Source organism: Lepidochelys kempii, chromosome 11 (genome assembly GCF_965140285.1).
Source record: "Lepidochelys kempii isolate rLepKem1 chromosome 11, rLepKem1.hap1, whole genome shotgun sequence".
In the NCBI taxonomy this organism is placed as follows: Eukaryota; Metazoa; Chordata; order Testudines; family Cheloniidae; genus Lepidochelys; species Lepidochelys kempii.
Window position 1 is genome coordinate 63,511,940 of NC_136390.1, and position 18,454 is coordinate 63,530,393.

At 48.1% G+C, this 18,454-nt stretch overlaps 1 protein-coding gene and 1 long non-coding RNA gene across 2 annotated transcripts in view; one reads left to right on the top strand and one right to left on the bottom strand.

The window, feature by feature from the left end:
• The first annotated feature begins 684 nt into the window (after positions 1 to 684).
• Positions 685 to 9,964, top strand: LOC140895858 (uncharacterized). Its single transcript, XR_012154376.1, has 3 exons — positions 685 to 1,846; positions 3,104 to 3,221; positions 9,447 to 9,964. It is a non-coding gene; the product is annotated as an uncharacterized LOC140895858 (long non-coding RNA).
• Positions 9,965 to 18,126: 8,162 nt separating this feature from the next.
• Positions 18,127 to 18,454, bottom strand: part of PLEKHM3 (pleckstrin homology domain containing M3) — a 133,702-nt gene continuing 133,374 nt past the window's right edge. The window contains exon 8 of the mRNA XM_073306631.2: positions 18,127 to 18,359. Coding sequence (XP_073162732.1) covers positions 18,335 to 18,359 — 25 coding nt within the window. The 3' untranslated portion in view covers positions 18,127 to 18,334. The remainder of the gene's footprint in view (positions 18,360 to 18,454) is intronic.

The following is an 18,454-nucleotide window of genomic DNA, read 5'->3' on the forward strand; positions in this document are numbered from 1 at the left end:
TGCTGTCCATCATTTTAATACAAAATATCCCCTGCAGTTTTTGTCGCCTCGGAGTGGTGGCAGTAGTTTAATTTGCTGCTCCTGTTGAAAGCTGTGCGTACAGCCATTGATGACATGGGTCAATTGCACCATCATCAGCTGACATAATGCTGTTAAAGTGTCATGTCCCCATTGTGTGCAGATATGGCCAAATCCTCCACTGCCAGCTAACAGGAAACACCAGATTGCAGGGCTGGGAAATCACTAGGAAGTCACCGCTGCTGACTGCATGCATCAGTGCTAAGGCAGGGGCCTTGAGCAGCAGGACCCCTGATAGCAATTTGGGGCGGGGGGGGGGGGGACTCACAGCACTGACCCCATAATGATCCACCACCTTCCAGGTAGGCTTGGGTAAGCCATGCTCCTCCCCACAGCTTCCCCTACTTTGCTTGTGTGGGGGGGGCAGCTCCCCCTCTGCCTTCAAGCCACTGCTGACCTCCCACGCACACTCCCATGAGAATCTAAACAGCGGCCGGACACAAAATAAGCTCCAGCTTTTGCCTTCTTCTGGAGGTAAAATCGGCAGCCCATTGGCTACCAGACAGACAATATTTTTCACAGTGCCCCAGCCAAGCAGTGCGTGGTATGTGCCACGGGACACGGATGGCGTGTGTCACACTGGCCCATTTCACTCAGATGAAAGCATTGTCCTCAGTGCTCAGCCTACCAGGTAGCAGGTTAGGAGACTAAATCTGGACATTCCTTCGTTCATCAAGTTTTTCTTACCTTGACACGGACACTTCTCCGGTGGGGAAAATGTTCATCAGCTAGCTAATCTCTATAGCTATTGTCGGTATTTCTACAGCGCCCATTAGTGTAGTGCCTTCGTGCTGATTCTGTGGTCATTGCTGTCAAAATGGTCACAGATTCATAGCGTTTAAGGGACCATTACGATCAGCTAAAGTAACTCTTGTATAACACCAACCAGAGATTTCCTCCCGTAATTCCTGCTTGTAACCGAACTAGAGCAGCCAGCCAGTGTTGATTTAAACATTTTGGTGCCTGGCAGGCCAAGGTTTGTAATGATGATAGCTAGGCTGTGCTGTCTAAACCCTACCTGTAACTCGTCATAGTTTTGGCCCCGTGTATTGTTTTCTGGGTTCTCGACACTGATACAATCACAAATCACATCCACGGAGCTCTGTTAAGCTAAGGTTTGCCTGTGCTGAAGCTACACAGAAGCTGGCTGTGGCTATTTACAAGCCACCCTTCTCTCTGAAGTACAATAGCCCACTCCCTGGCACGACTCGCAGCTTTTTAATTCTCCCCTGATCAAGAGTTTCTGTAAATTAGGAGACTGGCAGTAAACAATCATTGGAAATTTCACTATGGCCTTTGGTTCCTTATCCAAACTATGGTATGTGGCAGAGGACAGTCTTCTGTGATGTTTACTGTGTAATTAGGAATGGCTGAATGCAAACCCACGGCATCCTCTTCTTTTTCTGTTAGTGTTTTTTATTTTTATGAGTGGTTTCACGTCAGTTTGTTATAATATGTCCTGGGAAGTGTGTACATGCGGGTTAGGGGAAACAGCGAAGCTCTGGCTTCCAGTTGTTCTATCAGCTGTTAGTTTGTTGCAGGTTTTTGCCACTGGTCCAGATGCATCTAAGGGCTTGTCTACACTACCAGCCGGATTGAGGGGCAGCGATCAATCCAGCAGGGGTTGATTTATCGTGTCTAGTATAGACACAATAAATCGACTGCCGATCCCTCTAGTGTCAACTCCGGTACTCCACCTCAACGAGAAGCGCAAGGGGCCTCAACGGCAGAGCGGCTCCTGTTGACACACCGCAGTGAAGACCCCGTGGTAAGTAGATCGAAGTATGTTGACTTCAGCTACATTATTCACATAGCTAAAGTTGCATGACTTAGATTGATCCCCTCACATAGTGTAGACCTCTTAGAGCCTGGCTATAAATAATGCTCTATTTTCTACGCTGAGGGTACATGAAATGTAGCAGGCATCTGTTGGCTTGTCTATGCTTCTGGGTTTTTTTTTTAATGACTACATAGCAGAACATCCATCATAGGATTACGCATTGTAACAGTGCAAGCACATTTGATAGGATTACTACTTACCTCTACGGTATCGTAGGTGAGCATAATACATTACAAACAAATAGGTCTTATAATGTATTATTTGTATTGTGGTCCCTGTCACAGACCAGGACCGCAGTTTGCCAGGCGCTGTATAAGCACAGAAAAGACTGGCCTTGCCCCAAAGAGCTTAACAATCTAAGGGAGTACATGATTGATAAATATTGTCAATTTATAATGTAGCTCTTTACCTTTAGTCATAGAATATCAGGGTTGGAAGGGACCTCAGGAGGTCATCTAGTCTACCCCCCTGCTTGAAGCAGGACCAATCCCCAATATCCCTAAATGGTCTCCTCAAGGATTGAACTCACAACCCTGGGTTTAGCAGACCAATGCTCAAACCACTGAGCTATCCCTCCCCCCCATATAATAAATAAGATATAATAAAGTCCATATAATAAAGATGTTGGTGTATCCCGCACTCTACCAGCAGTTTCTGTTTGCAAGTCATGTGGCTCTTTCCTTCTAGGAGACTGCTGGCCTAGGCTGACATGAGATAGACCTTGTCATTGTAGATCAGTGATACTCAGACAAGCTCAGGAACCACAAGTGGCTCTTTAATATGGCCCCTGCAGCTCTTTGCAGCACAAGATATGAAAACTGTGTGATTTAATTATTAACCAATCTAAGTTATTAACCAACCAGGATGCTTTTACTATGTTATTAGCCAATTGTAGACCACTCAGCCAGTCATTTTGCTGTGAGAATTAGATAGATAGATGGATCGATAGTAAATGAAACAATGAATTCACACTACTGTGGCTCTTTTGGGTAATGTTGATCACTAATTTGGCTCCTGAACCACTGAGGTCTGAGTATCGCTGTTGTAGATCATTTCTGCTCACTGAGAGTGGAGCTATTCCTGGTAAGAATGAGACACATCAACTGGCAAGCATTTCTGTATTTGATTCTTTTATTGATCTTTTGTTAGCCTACAAGCATTAACTTGAATAATTATCTTGATGAGGGTATCCTGGGATTTTTGTACATATCAGCTGGGATTGCCAAAAAGACCTAAGGCAGTTGGATGTCTAACTCCCTTCGCTTTCTTTGAAGATACCAGCCATCCCCCTTGTCTACACTAGGTGAGTTTTACAGATACTTTCCATATTTGTTAATACTGTGTCAACTCCGCTGGCATTAACACTGGAAGCCCCAGTGTAGATATTTTGCTGGTTGCCACCATCTGTTTAAATACCATGACAATTAGACCTGCTCCAAACAGGGTTAGTTGAAATGGTGCTAAAATTGTGAGTGGCCCATCTATGGTAGGCCAATCCCAACATTGCTAAACTCAGTACAGCAGAACTGGTGCGAGCAGTGGCAGGGAAATGTTTCCAGTTACACAAGGCTGCTGAGGTTGATTCTCCACGGCCTAGCCCATGGGTAGTCATTCACCTCTACCATGCAGATTTGGTAGCGCATTGCACCCTCTTTCTCCCGGTGAAAATGGCAACACCAGGTGCAAGGCAGAGGAGAATAAGTGCCTCCCCTCCCTCCTGCCATGTTGTCTTGGGGCGAAAATGCAGAGAGGAGTTAGTCAGTGACTCCAGCAGGTCAGAGCAGAAGCCACCAAAGCCGGGGAAGGGCCTGTGGACATTCAGAGAACTGCCTACAGTTTTGATTGGTCTGTCTCAGCCTTGTGCTGACTGGCCCCCATTGCAATCTCTTCACCTCACATTTATGCCACATCTGCCCTTCTTAGCCTCTTCTCCCCAGCTTTGCCCCCCTCCCTTTTCTAAATTCTCATCCCAGCCTCATTAACCACACGCCTCCCCCCCTCCCCGCCACACAAAGTGGAACTTATATGCCATTGGCTGCCAGCAGATTGGTCATGCCGCTTGAGTGTTCTGTCCCCTCCCCTGTCCTGGGTCTGGCTTGCCTAGTTACGTCGTAAACTCAAGAGGGCAGGGACTGTCCCCTACTGTGTATGTACAGTGCCTAGCACACTTGCTGGGCACTGCCCTATTAGGCATGATTTGTTTTATTTTTACATAATGCATATGTATCAATCAGATGCATGTCTTGGAAGACACACATTTTCTGTATCTAAACACTCAACACATGGGTATCTGGAATACATGTACGGACTGTACCTAAATAATTGCACTTGTGTGGCTTCCCTGCTCACGTGTTGTTTCACTGCATAGCCTTGCTTCTGACTACCTGAACCAAGGGAAAATGGTTTATAAATATGAAGCCAAGGCCCTACATTACCTCTGAACAATGTAGCCAGAGTCCCACGTTCAGGAACAGGGCAGCTTGCTTTGTGCGTCACAAGTGGGTGACGGACATACTACCAAGATAACAACGTGGGCGCTAAGGACAGCCTGTGAGCTTTACCTTTGATCTTCCTGGCGACCCTACTGCGGTGCATCACAGCCCGACATTTTCCATATATGTACTTTTTGGAGCATCAAGTTGTGGTTTAAATTTTTTTTTTTTTACACTGGCCCTTGGAAAAGAGAAAAGGCTCTATGCTGAAGTTGACATGATGAATTACTATGGCTCTTGCAAAGCCCGCAGTGTTCATTGTGTAAATACTTATTTATGGACTTTAAAATTGTGGGTTATGTAACTAGATGGTGAGCGACTTTAAGCCCTTTCCCCAGTCTATTGACTTGATAGAATCTAATGGCTCCTTCAAAGCAATTAAGGTCTATTGGGTTAGGGCCTATTGTGTATTTAGAAAATTTTAAAAACATGTGTTATTTACCCAAAAGACTTTAATGAGTGTTTAAATACATAGTTGGATGGGTTCTGAAATGGCTATTGCTACATATAGTGAAATGTTTCCTGAAAAGAGGTTGCTCTGGGTACTTTGCAATGTGAAATAGCTTGCTCATTTGGGATTTTTAAACAGCAAGGGGGATGGTGTTGGGTAGAAATTTGTATGTTTAAAAATCTAGTTGTAGTGAATTTTGGGTTTCATGAATGTTGCCAAATTGAAGCACGAACTCCAACAGCTTCTTCCAGAGTCCTGGCCCCGTACTGTCCATCAATGTGTCTGAACTCCTGCTTCCTGGGGGGAACAAATTGCTCAGTGCCCATGGTTCACTCAAAATTTTATCGTGCAAAGGTGACAGTGAATGACAATGAGGTGGAGGTTTTCTTTGGAACTGGACTGAGACCCACTGGCTTATTTCTCAGACCCTGTTGAGCAGCCATCAGATGGGAACAACAAGTTCTGGTCAGTACAGACTTATGCTGGATTTGAATTGCTGACCTATGGTCAGCTGGTTTTAAACAGCATAGCTCCACTGACTTCCTAAGAGCTCCCCTGATTTATACCAGCTGAGGATCCAGAGGCAAAAAGCTCCATCTCCCCTCTTGGAGCTATCCAGTCCCTCTATGAGATGAAAATAATATAAGCTAATTATTACGTGCTATATTTTTAGACCAAAGCTGTTTTTGACCAACAAACATCCTAATTGGTTAGTCTCTAAGGTGCCACAAGTACTCCTTTTCTTTTTGCGAATACAGACTAACACGGCTGTTACTCTGAAACCTAAAACAGCTATTTTCTCTTCATTCCTCTACCTTGAGCACCGATTTATTTGAGTCAAATATGCACAGCCATTCCATTGTGGCACAAGGCTTTGCGTACCATGTTTCAGACCAGAATATTTGGCAATGTGCTTATGTTCCTATGTGTTATACTCAGCCTTAAATAAACTCAGTTTCAGTTACAGTGTATAAACACCTTCACAGGGAGAAAGTACTGGGTGCTAAAGGGCTCTTCTCCAGCACAGAAAGGCAAAACAAGAACCAATGGCTGGAAGTTAAAGCCAGACAAATTCAAATTAGAAATAAGGCACACATTTTAACCCAGAGGAACAAACAATCAAGGGACATGATAGATTCTTCATGTCCTGAAGCCTTCAAATGCCTTTCTGAAGGATATGCGTTAGCCAAACACAGGTTATTGGGCTCAGTTCAGGAGTAACTGGATGAAATTCTATGGTCTGTGCTATACAGGAGGTCAAACTAATTGATTCAGTGGTCCCTCCTAGCCATACAAATCTAAGGCTGTCATAGCTGAGCGTAGATGCAAACCATGTTCAGAAACCCAAATTTCAACCCATCCTTTCATTAAAATGTCACTATCTGGGACACGCACAGTAGGAATAAGCAAAGCCCTACACTGGCCCCATCTATACCCTAGCTCTTTCAAGAGGCTACAACCAAGCTTTTCAAAAGGGCCTAGTGATTTTGGGCACCCATCTTGAGACACCTTAAAGATGCCCAAGTCTCAGAAAGTAGAGGGCACCCACCTCCTGAAAACCAGGCCCCTGGAAGTGTCTCACGTCGGCCATCCAAAAACAGGGGCAGCCAAAATCACCAGTCGCTGTTGAAAATCTAGACCTGTGTGTTTTCCTCCATCTAGACGGGGGACCCCCCCCATACACACACACGAGCAGTATTTTCAACTGAGGCTTTAGATGAGCCAGTTAGTGAACTTCAGACATTGGGTGCTCCCAAACCAGCCTCCTATGACCTTTTAGACATTCTTGCTAAGACCAGACACTTCAGATTCTCAATATGTGCTTTTAAAATTCTTGAAACGCTCAAGTGGGTCAGAGGAATGTTTGGAGCCAGACCTAGTGTGTCACATTGTTTATCTCGAAGGACACAGCTCATGCTGAAATACAAATGAACCCCGTGCATGAACTCAAGATCAAATTTACTGGACACAAAAATGAAAGAAAGCTGGATGAAAAGAGAATGGCACTTTTTGGAACTGTCGCTGGTCTTGCAGCCATTTCCTACAGACACTTCGGTTCTGCCCATCAGCAAATCACTGCTGGGCTCATGGCAGAAGTAGATTAAATATGGGCTGGAAACCGGACATCCGCAGTAACCCAAACATTTTGACATGAGGAGATTTTGGGGAGTTAGGAAATAGCCGTGGCCCACAAAACAAGGGCTGTTTAAGAGCAACAGCTGTTGCAAAGAGACTAATGCTATGGAAATGGGAAATAAATTTGATGGGTAAAGGGGACACATCCAAACTCGTAATCCTGGCCCTCCCTGCAGCATGTAATATGGTGGCTCACACCATGACGACATCCTGCCAGCGAGAGAGGCCAGGGACCAAAGACATGGTCCACAACAGCTGTTGTTCTTCCACCTGGGCGTCAAGCATGTGTTGTTCTTCCACATGGGCGTGATGGAATACTGCCTCTCTACCACCAGCGGGACCCAGGCAGCCCCTCGCTCCCTGCTTTCATTCAATATTTACATGCCACTGCCAGGAGAAACGATGGGACTTTGTGGGCTCAAATGTCAATGATATGCAGAAGTTCCACAACTTGGCCAGGCTGCCACAGCTGGCAGTAACCCCCCTGACAGCCAGCTAGCCCAGTGCCTGGCTGAGCTCGGCAGTTGCAGAAGACCATAGCAAGACAGAGGGTATGCTGGTAAGCAGAGGAAAACACCGGTGACCTTGCTACCATGAGGCAGCCCCGATTGGTCCAGGACACATGCCCTCAACTCATCAAGACTCTTTGCAACCTAGGAGTCCATTGGGACCCCTCACAGACACTGGCCTTTTTCAGAGCAGATTGCCTGAGAAACACCTTCTATCATCTCCCAGTGGCTAGGAGCCTGCATTCCACCCTTGCTCATGGATGACCTGACAACGTTAATACCTGCCTCTGTTTGACTGATGGCAATGTGGCTTCTTTGAGCTTGACAGCCTCAGCCACGAGGAAACTGCCACTGGTGAAGAATACTGCAGCAGGGGTCACTGAGAGCACATCACCGCTGGGCGCCACTTTCCTCAACACCACATTACATGGAAGATCTTTGCCCTTCTCAAAGTGTCAAATGGTCTGAGCTCAGAGTCTCTCAAAGATTGCTCCCTTTCCGGGCCTGGACTGACCTCACCAGCGCTGATCCTTGGGCGCAGCGGAATCAGGTGAGCTCTCTTCGCACAGGAGATGGGGTTTTCTCGGGGGCTATCACGAAGGTCACAGTGTCTTCCAGCCCATCTGCACAGCCTGCTTCTTCAATCTGCCTTCCCTACCTCCCCAGCCACGCACATCTAGGGTCCGTCTACACAGCAGCTGGAGGTGTAATTCCCAGTCCATCTGGCACTTACAAATAGCAACGTGGCGTGGCTGGTGACTTGGGCTGGCTGCCTCAGTCCAATCCCACTCAACCCCCTCAGCACATATACGAGTGGCCCTCCTGAGATGCTGCAGCCACACACTGAGATTTTTAGGCACTAGCTGGAGCAGAGCTAACCCCCACCCAGGCACTGTGCAGACATACCCTTTCATACCCACTATGCCCACAAGCTTACCTCTACGCGGAGGAGGAATGGAGAGGAAACCATTATTGAATGATACTGGGCTCCATTCCTGGCTGGAAGCATCTCAGCTACCATGGTGGTATCAAAACCTGAGAAGAACAGAGTCGCCCTCCAGTCAGGGAAGGACAGTTTGGGCAACAGCCATGCAAGATTCCCCACAGTGCCCTGCCAAAGCGTCTGTAGGAACTGACCACCTTAGGGGAGGGGGCATGAGAAGAAAGTTTAATCCTTGGCCTCTCAGTGCAGAGGCTGCCAGTGAGATGGCTAATCAGGGCCCAGCGATGGTTTGTGAGATATGGATGTGTACTGTGTTACTAGAGAGCACCCTAACCCAAGCCCCTGAAGGATGGAAACTGGGAGCTCTAGTGATCATGTGTGCACTGCATGAATATGTACCCGGCTCTAACGGAATTCCTAAAGTCCTCTACGTGGGCTCAGAGTCATTCCGGCAGGAAGGGGCAGTCTCTTTGCTGCTGCTCCCACATCTGGTTCGGAGTCTGGTTACAGACTTGTTTTCACTGGGAACTGGATTAATACAACCACACCTATTTCACGGAGGCCATGAACCAGCCACCTGATAGTAAAGACGTGGTTTCTATGACACTGAGAAATGTCCATCAGAGACTCCGAAACTCAGAGGGCTGGACTCGGATCTCATTACACTGGGGTGAATCCAGAGTAACTCTATTAACTTCTGTGGAGTCACACTGCTATACCAGAGATCAGACACTGCTCATCATCCCTTGTATCCTAGGAGAATTTGAATCCCGGTCCCATGAGATGATAAAGGCTAGTGAACTAACCACTAACCCATACAGCTCTCCATTGTAGATTTCATTTATGAGCCATCACTGTGTAAAGGAGAAAAGAATAACATATAATCCTGTGTCTGTATTTACTTCTGATTTGGGTTGAGATGCCCTGTATTGTTCACTGCCTAAGAACGATTGTATGAAGTTAAAACCTTCTAAAATTATTTTGATTTGACTTGCAGATAGGAAGACATGGCAGCTGCTCAATGCCGGTAAATAAACAAGGAGGTGTCTGATAAAACCTAAACGTGAGCATTGTTTGAGTTGAGCGGAATCCTAACAAGACGAACTGTGCAAGAATGTACATTGTAACAGCTTGATAAACCTTTTTATGCACTGCCATTGATCCAACAAAGGGCCAAATTCAGTAAAGGAAATAAAACAGAGTCTAACCCAGGATACCACTCGCCGAGAAGAGAGTTCAGGTTAAGCTCAAACACTAAATTCAGGGACAGGGAGCGAATTCTGCAGAGACAGCAGGTCAGCTGCTGTGCTCACCTCAGAGCAACTCCATTCAAGTCAGGGGATCTCCACTGGTGTAAAGGAGATCAGCATCTAACCCAGGGGGAGAGGGAGGAGGGCATTAAGTTGTTCCCTAGTGCCTCCTGCTGGTTAACTGAATGGGCTCCAGAGGAGAGATGGTGCCCCTGCAGCTCCATCTATACTGCAATGAAAGCCCTGTAGCATGGCGCGGCTGGACCAGGCCAGCTGACTCGGGCTCACGAGGCTCAGGCTGCAGGGTTACAAATTGCAGTGTAGGCGTTTGGGCTCAGGCTGATGCCTGGGCTCTGAGACCCGCCCCCTTATGGCGTCAGGACCGGGAGACGCTCCCTAAAAGTGTGTGGGGCCACCGGCACCCAAACCCTGGCCCCGCCCCCTTACTCCCATGCCGCCCCTTCCCTCTGAGGCCCTGCCCCCCCCACCCACCCCCGGCTCGCTCCTCTCTGCCTCCTCCTCCCCGTCGCTCACCCTTATGGCCGGTAAAAAGTGTCTGGGCCATGCCCCCGGCCCCCTCCGTTCCGCCCTTGCATGGGGTCTCAAAGGCCAGGCTCTGGCTCAAACGCAAACATCCACATTGCTATTTTTAGGCTTGCAGCCTGAGTCCTGTGAGCCTGAGCCAATTAACCCGGGCCCTGAGACCCCATGGCGTGGGTTTTGCATTGCAGTGGAGTTGTACATTGCAGCCCTGTCTACATTTGGCCGGGAACTGGCTTAGCCACACACTGAGTTTGGAAACCCTGGAACAGAATGTAAACATGGTTTGGCCGCCCTCCTACCCTAGCTAATGGAAACAAGTTCAGACAAACTGCGTTTTAGAGCATTTCAGTGACCACAGACTGGGTATGGCCTCACTGCACTTCAACAGCCACGGCTGGCCTGTTTCATCTGACTTGGGCGCGGGGGCTAGGGGGCTGTTTAATTTCTGTGTAGCCATTCAGGCTCAGGCTGGAGCCAGGACTCTGGGACCCTCCCATAGACGGAGCCTCGCAAGCCTAAGTCAGCTGACACGGGTGAGCGGCAGGTGGTTAATTGCAGTGTAGATGTTCCCATTGAGTCCTACTGTGAGTGAGAGTGGGCTGGAGAAGGGACATAGAACAGGGGAGATGGGTCATCTCAGGATCATCACATCTCATCTGCATCCGATGAAGTGAGCTGTAGCTCACGAAAGCTCATGCTCAAATAAATTGGTTAGTCTCTAAGGTGCCACAAGTACTCCTTTTCTTTTTGCATCTCAGGAGAGACTCTCAGGGCAAAACGAAGACAGCCAGCTTCCATGCTGAGCAAATGCATACAAAGCTCTAGAAAGAGCTGGGATTCGGTCTGTTTGGTTTTTAACCAAGTGGATCCCTTATAGCCGCTAAACTGATGGGACCAGTTTCGTGTTGCTGCCACCTCTGGCCCCAGCTGAATTCCGTAAAAGTCCCAACTTTCAATCTATGTATTTTACGAGGAAAGGAAAAAAGATCCCCTGGAAGCACGTTGTGCCGATTAAAAGCACAAGAATGTGCCCTGGTTAAAAGCGGCCGAGGCTTGGCCTCTGCGCGCAACTCCCCAGGCTGCAAAAAGGGACGGGGCGGCTCTAAAGGTACTTGAAACAAGCCAAACGTTGACTGCAAAACCGTACCCATATGTCGCGCCCCGGCTGCAAAATACCCTGTGTAATTGGCTACAAGCTTCAGAGAATAAAATCCAATTTACCTGTCAAAAAGAAGCGCTGAATGGCCCTCTACAGAATGTGGTGAGCACTGAAGTGCCGCCGACTCCCAGCCCTGTAGCTTTTCTCCCCCCGCCCCAATTTGTAAGGGGAGGGAGAGGGAAGAAGTAAAAGTTGGAACAATCCACTGAAAAGGCCGAGTGTTCTTTGCACAGTTAGCCCACTAATTACTATTAAACCCTAGTTCCTTTTTGTGTTCCAAGGGGTGGCTTCAATGCAACGCTGGCTCTTGGGCCTTTCATGAGGTTGGCCTAACCCTTGAATAGCCAATTCCCCTCCCCACTCTCTTTTTCTACACCGCTTGCTCCCCCCCCACCGCTTCTTCTGCTTCTTCTCTTTTTTCCCTTTGCTTTTCTGATAGCATTTTCTGTCCATGTTGTGTAAGGCCCTAAATGAATCTTGACTGCCCCCACGGCCGACTGGAGAAGCACAAAAGCAGCCCATTCCACTGGCTACAGCGCCATTGTGTGCCCGAACAATGCACTAATTGGCAGTGACAATTGTACGGTTGGAGAGGAAGAGGAGGGGGGCAGGTGGGCTTTTCCAATCAGTGCGCCCCCTCAATAAAAAGAAGACGACAAGGCGGGGAAAGAGAGCGAGAGAAAAAGACACACACACAAGCTACGCCGCCGTTTGCACTGAGCTGGCAGAAAATTAATAACGATACGAGTAAAAATAATGATTTTTAGTGTGTGTATGTGTGGGATAAAGGGAATGTCTCAATCTGCCAAGCAGTCTCAAGATCCCAGCGGCTAAAGAGCGTATGTGACTGGGGTGGGGGTGGGGGGCACCACTTAAATACTCATGGGAAAAGAACACAAACAAAACCCAGTGAGGCCTGGTGCCCTGGTGCTCTGCTGTGTTTAAAAAAGCCCTGAATGAACTGGACTTTCAAACTCTTCTTTCTGCCCAGGACCAATGGGAAACAAGAGGTGACCGAGTACGACAGTGCTCTACTGTGTACAGCGGGGAGGATGGGTGGCTGGTCTGTGGCGTGGCAACTCCTGGGCTAGTACAACCAGAGGGGACAAGTGTGAACACACCTGGGTGTCATCTTCAACTGCGATAAAGCTCAGGTGAATGAAATATGACATGACATGAAGGGTCATAGGCTAAGGGAGCTAGTGTGACTATTGGGTGAGGTCAGAGTCTCACATCACATATCTTGGGGAGTGACTCTGTTCATTCCAACAAAGTTGCTCTGGCACAAGATCCGCATCTGCTCTGGCATTTGCAGCAGAAGTTCTGTCCGGATGGGTGAGACGCTGGTTCAAGATCAAAACCCAACACCTCCAAACTAAGCATCTGGAATAGGAGAGGAGCAACAATAATGGGGTAGGAGAAAGAACAAAAGGCTGATGGGCTTGGAGAGGAAGGACCATCTGGTGGTCCAGGCTCTGCCAGACACCGCCTGTGTGTCCTTGGGCAAGTGACGTGGGAGTAGAGGCTAAAAACCTCCTCACCCAGCGGCCCCCACTGAGAACCATCCTCATCAGCTCTGTCTCAGAAAAAATCTAATGTGTCCTCTGTACCTCAATTCCACATGGGTGAAACTGGGATGCCACCCTCTGCCTCACGGGCACGTTGGGATGAGACATTCATTCCGCTGTGTCAAGTGCCCCATAAATACCTACACAGAAGTGATTTTCTTGGAAGCCTAGGAGGTTTTGGAGAAGTATAGTCCAGGACCGGGCCACCAGACTGCAAGCACGGAGACAACCCCCCAAAAGTGGAAAGCTGCAAGACAGCTAGAGGATGGGACATTTCAGCTAAATGCTTTGCTTTAAACCTATCCTAGTTACCTGGACAAAGAAGCAAAACCTCTGACTAGTAACAACAGCCTGTGGGAGACCAGCAACTCTCGGAAGCAACGCGAATAAGGGCTCCAATTCTGTCTTGAAGAAACGTTGGCATAGTCATACAAAGGGATGCAAAAGTGTCTAGTCGAGATGGACCCACACTGAGCTTGGATCCAAACTTCCCCCTAAATCACGGTGTTTGGACCTGGGGTTGTGGTTTGGCCCACTATAAAAGTTGGGTTCAGCTGTCAAGTCTGGCTCTGAACCCCAGGTTCTGGGGACAGTCATGTCCACAATGCTGTGCTTTAAATAAAAGCTGGTTCAGTACTGCCAGCCCAGGGGGCTGTGTGATGAGTTGTCCAGAAGAGCGACTGGAGTGTGGCTCCGACACTCTGCTACAGAACAGCGTGTGCTGTTTGCAGTGGTGGTGCCATAAATCTGGCCCGCGACCAGTTGTGCTCTCATTGGCTTTTTCTTTGTAGCACTGTCTCAGCGAGGCTCTGCCTTGAAACCACAAATGCTAGAGACACAGTCAAGAACTCCACTCTGCATTAGCTTGCTCTGTGCTGCCTATAGCCAAAGGGTGTTAGATACCCAACCCCTATTGAAATTCCAGGGTATTTGGGTGTCTAATGCCCTTAGGCTCCTTTGAAAATCTAGGTTTACACTCTACATAGGCCTGGGGTCAGTGAGATGGAAGCACAAGAAAAGGTGGTGATCCCTAGTAGTTAGTGCCCACAAAAACTGCATTGTGTGTGAGTTTAGGTTGCCCTTCACATAACATACAAGCAAGGAAATGAAACACTGGCCTCTAGCATGGCATACTTTTTCCTCCTCCACCCAGAGACACACACCTCACCACTGGAGCCACCACTGTCCCCCACAGACAGCGCTACACAACCACTCCCCCATCCCATTTGACATGCTCCCCTTCCAGCACCCTCCACAGGTGGAGAGGAGCTGATCAAATCAGAACTGCTGATAACATGGTTAGTTACATGCTGTCAATGGAGCAAACAAGCCATCTGGGCTTCCCTTCCCTTTGTAGGATCCAATCTAGCTCCTACTGAATTCTCTGGAAAGAGTCATGTTGATTTCAGCGGGAGTTGGATAAGGGCCTTATTTAGGGAGCCTCTTTTGTCTGTCCCTTTGCCCTGACTCCTTCACAGAAGTGCTTTATGGCCCCGGAGCAGCACTTGACATAAACCTGTAGGTCCGGTTAACAATGTCACTACTGTGTACGTCTATTACACCCTCCTTATTTTACCCGGTGCCATCTCGGGTTAACTCGCTACCGAACCCACGTGCCCCCAGTTTCATCTTTACCAGGAATCTGCCACACTTGTCAACTGCTACCGTTTGTATTTCTCAACCCCTCACTTCAACGCCGTGGGCCCAGTTCGGGTCTCTCTCATAGTGGTGCCACTTCCACTGATGTCAGTCGGATCTGTCCCTGTTTGTGGGCCCAACCTTGCGGCCACTGAAACCATGCCCAGGGTAAGGTGCTATTCCCGGGTGCTGAATCTGGCCCCCGCTCAGCCTGTTTAAAGCCAAGGTTTGTCCACAGCTGTGCATGCCCAACACAGATTGATTTCAACAGCAGGCGCACACGTGTGCCTCAGGGCTGAATGTTATCCTCAGGGCTTGAAGGGCAAGGTTCTGTGCCCATTGGACTCCGGGACAAAAATTCAGCACAAGGCATTACTCCCCGTGAAGAGCGTGGCAGAACCAGACATTGGATTTTCAGTGCACTTTGGCTTAGCAGTTGCACATTATGTACCTGCCTATGGCATTAGTCACAGACCAGTGAGGTTAGTTTGTAAACAAATGTGCTTAAATACAAGGACACCTTGGTTTCAGTTGTTACATACGTAGGCTCGATGTCTGCCCGCTGCTGTCTTACTTGGGCCAAGTGACTACACGTCCTTACTCAGGCATTGTATTTACACCTTGCTTACATTGTTAATATGGTTCTTGCTATTGACTTGCTATGACATTGTACGTAGTGAGTAACTCTGAGTTCTCTAGTGAATGGAAAGTGCAACTCTTGAAACAAGCCCTTACCTTATTTCTCTTTCCAGATGAACCCACTAACCTCATTTTTAGTGTCTGAGCAATTCAGACTGCAGAAATTCAAGAGTCTTTTACTATAGGCAATGAAACAGCTCTTCAGCATACTCACCACCCCAATGCCAAGGTTTTTATTTGTCTGTGCTTCAAATGGCTGGAATTTACTCCTAGTCGCTGTGAAGACCTTGTCTGGTTTGACTTGTGACACCCGATTAGCTGATGTGCTTTTCAGCTCTTTGCCTTGATGGTAACACAAGACCCTCCTGACTAGCCTGGTGTCTGAAATGCTATTTTGGCTGCTGTTTAATTAAACAGGAGCCCTTTTAAAAGACAAACCATAACTGTGTACGCAAAGCCCCAGGAATCCTTTTCCTTTCCAGAGACGATTGGCATACTGGTTCATGCAGCAGTTCTCAGCCCCCCCCCATCATTGGTCATTTTGCTACAATGGGATTGCAAGTCTCAGAGCTAGATGGCTTAGGGGGCTGGAACGCTCTACTTCCCCCAAGGGGTGAAAAGCTAGCTCTCGTTGCTTCATTTACACCTGTAATTTCACACCAGTGCATTTCTCTCCAGAGTTTTATGTTTAGGGCCTTACTAAATTCATGGTTCATTTTGGTCAATTTCACAGCCATAGGATTTTAAAAATAATAAATGTCATGATTCCAGCTATTTAAATCTGAAATTTCGCGGGGTCGTAATTGTAGGGGTCCTGACCCAAAAAGGAGGGGAGGTGGGGGTGGGCACAAAGTTATTGTAGGGGGGGTTTGCAGTATTGCTACCCTCACTTCAGCTGCTCTCCGGCCACCCAGCTCTGAAGGCAGCAGCGCAGAACTCAGGGTGGCGTGGTCTGGTCTTGCCACCCTTACTTTTGCGCTGCTGCTGGTGAGGTGCTGCCTTCAGAGCTGGGCGCACAACCAACAGCCGCTGCTCTCCAGCCGCCAGCTCTGAAGGCAGCACAGAAGTAAAGGGCAGCAATACCGCGACCCCCCCCCCCAAATAATCTTTTGGGTCAGGACCCCCAATTTGAGAAACGCTGATCTCCCCTGTGAAATCTGTATAGTAGAGGGTAAAAGCGCACACAAGACCAGATTTCACAGGGGGAGATCAGATTTCATGGTCCGTGATGCATTTTTCATGGCTGTGAATTTGGCAGGGCCCTATTTATGTTGTACTGTTTATGCCAAGCGAGCAGGGAAGCTGACGAGGGAGGTAAAATGTTAGTTCCCTAGAGCTGGGGTCTGGCTCTGGATGGGGCACAAGCCATACGTTACTTTTATTTTAGAAAGGTTCCCATAGACTCATTGAACCTGGCCCTTGCTGTGGCCACGTACAGCTGGTAGAAAGGTTACATTCTAATTCCGCTATGTGGACTGCCTGTTAAAAAATGAGTAATTGAAAGATTATTAAAGTTCATAGACTCCAAGGCCAGAAGGGACCATTGTGACCATCTATCTAGTCCGACTTCCTTGGTAACACAGGGAAGTCGGGCACAACCAATTCACATTTTAGGTGGAAGCTTTCAATTCCGATATGAAGAGACTACTAGAGAAGAAGGGCCCAATTCTCCACTGCCCTGAGCCTTGGGAAGTCATTTACACCGGTGTGTTCTCGTTTGGTAGCCTGCGACACCCGCTTCGCACTGGTCACAAATGACTATCACAAGGTGCCGAAGCAGACTTGGAGCACAGTGCTGGGATCATTTCTCCTACGCAACCCAATGGCGAATCATTCGGCCCTAGGCACGGAAAGGGTGAATTTTGAATGAGGAAAAGTGTTTCTGGGTAGATTAGTATGCTCAGGTGACGTGAGTGGTTATAAGGTGATTCCTCCACTGTGGCTTGTGAGCAAGGGGCTGGGACTACAAAGAATCTTGAGTTGGTCCAGCTGACTCTGCTGTAGAGCAAATAGGGCGTGAACGGGCAAAAATGACCTGAACATCTGGTTTCTCCCAGCGGATTGGACTTCAGAGATATAGCGACGGGGTGCTCTGCCTGTGATGGTGCTCCCAGAGGGGCCTCTAGCAATGGGTGTGCCCTCAGGATGAGGGATATAAATGAACCCACCAGGAGGAAAACAATGTAGAAGGGTGGCTGTGGCAGGGGTCTATTCAGCCTTATTCCCCGCGAGGTCCTCTCTGATTTATGGCCCACATCACCCTCACTGACAGCACACTGGGAGGGGAGAGGTACACTGCCCCTAGCTTGCTGATCTCAACTAGCACTTGGCACCTGGTTCCTGTGGGGCCCGGAGAGCTCACCGGATCCCAACAGGGCATTTCTACATCCTTCCATGCCTGGGCTGAAGAAGGTAAAGCTCAGCCCCACTGAGCAGTTAACAGAGCGGGTTAATATAAGTAGCAGTTAAGTACATTCTCACTCCATCTGCAAGGAAAACAAGGGCCTTCAAGGTAAGATTTTATTGCAGTAGTTATACTTTACTGCAAGGAGGCAGTTCCAAAGTGTTTACTATGCACCATAGGTTGGGAGGGGCAGGAAAAATCACAGCTATGAGGTTATTGACCCAAACTGAAATCAAGGTCCCTCGTGCCTCCTACCCGAAATGGCCCCTGGCAGCGGATGGAATATATTTTTGGGCAACTTAGTTCATTTAAAAAGAATGAGGAGGACTTGTGGCACCTTAGAGACTAACAAATTTATCTGAGCATAAGCTTTCGTGAGCTACAGCTCACTTCATTTAAACGCTCATAAAATGAAAAGGCGCACGATGGAAAAAGCTGCTTCCCAACCATCAGGCCCTCTGCTTCCCACTGATGCCTAGAGATGAGCCAAAACTTCCTGCTGTGTCTAATCCTATTGACTGAAAAGGCGAGATGGGGGGAAGAAGATGTAGAAACACAACTCACTCACCTTGTAAGGCAAATAAGGAGGTAAGAGGAGGTCTTATCAGGAACATGGTTACACCGTGTGGCTCCTCTGGTTTCAGTCAAACATTAACTCGTTGCTCTTTATCACAGCTGGTTTCATCAGGGGGATGAAGTCCAAAGGCACCTGAGGAGTAGAGGATTTACACTCCTGATTGAATTTTTTTTTAGGGTTGGGTGGGAAGGGGTGGGGGAGGAATCACTCTGGTCTAAGACGTGACA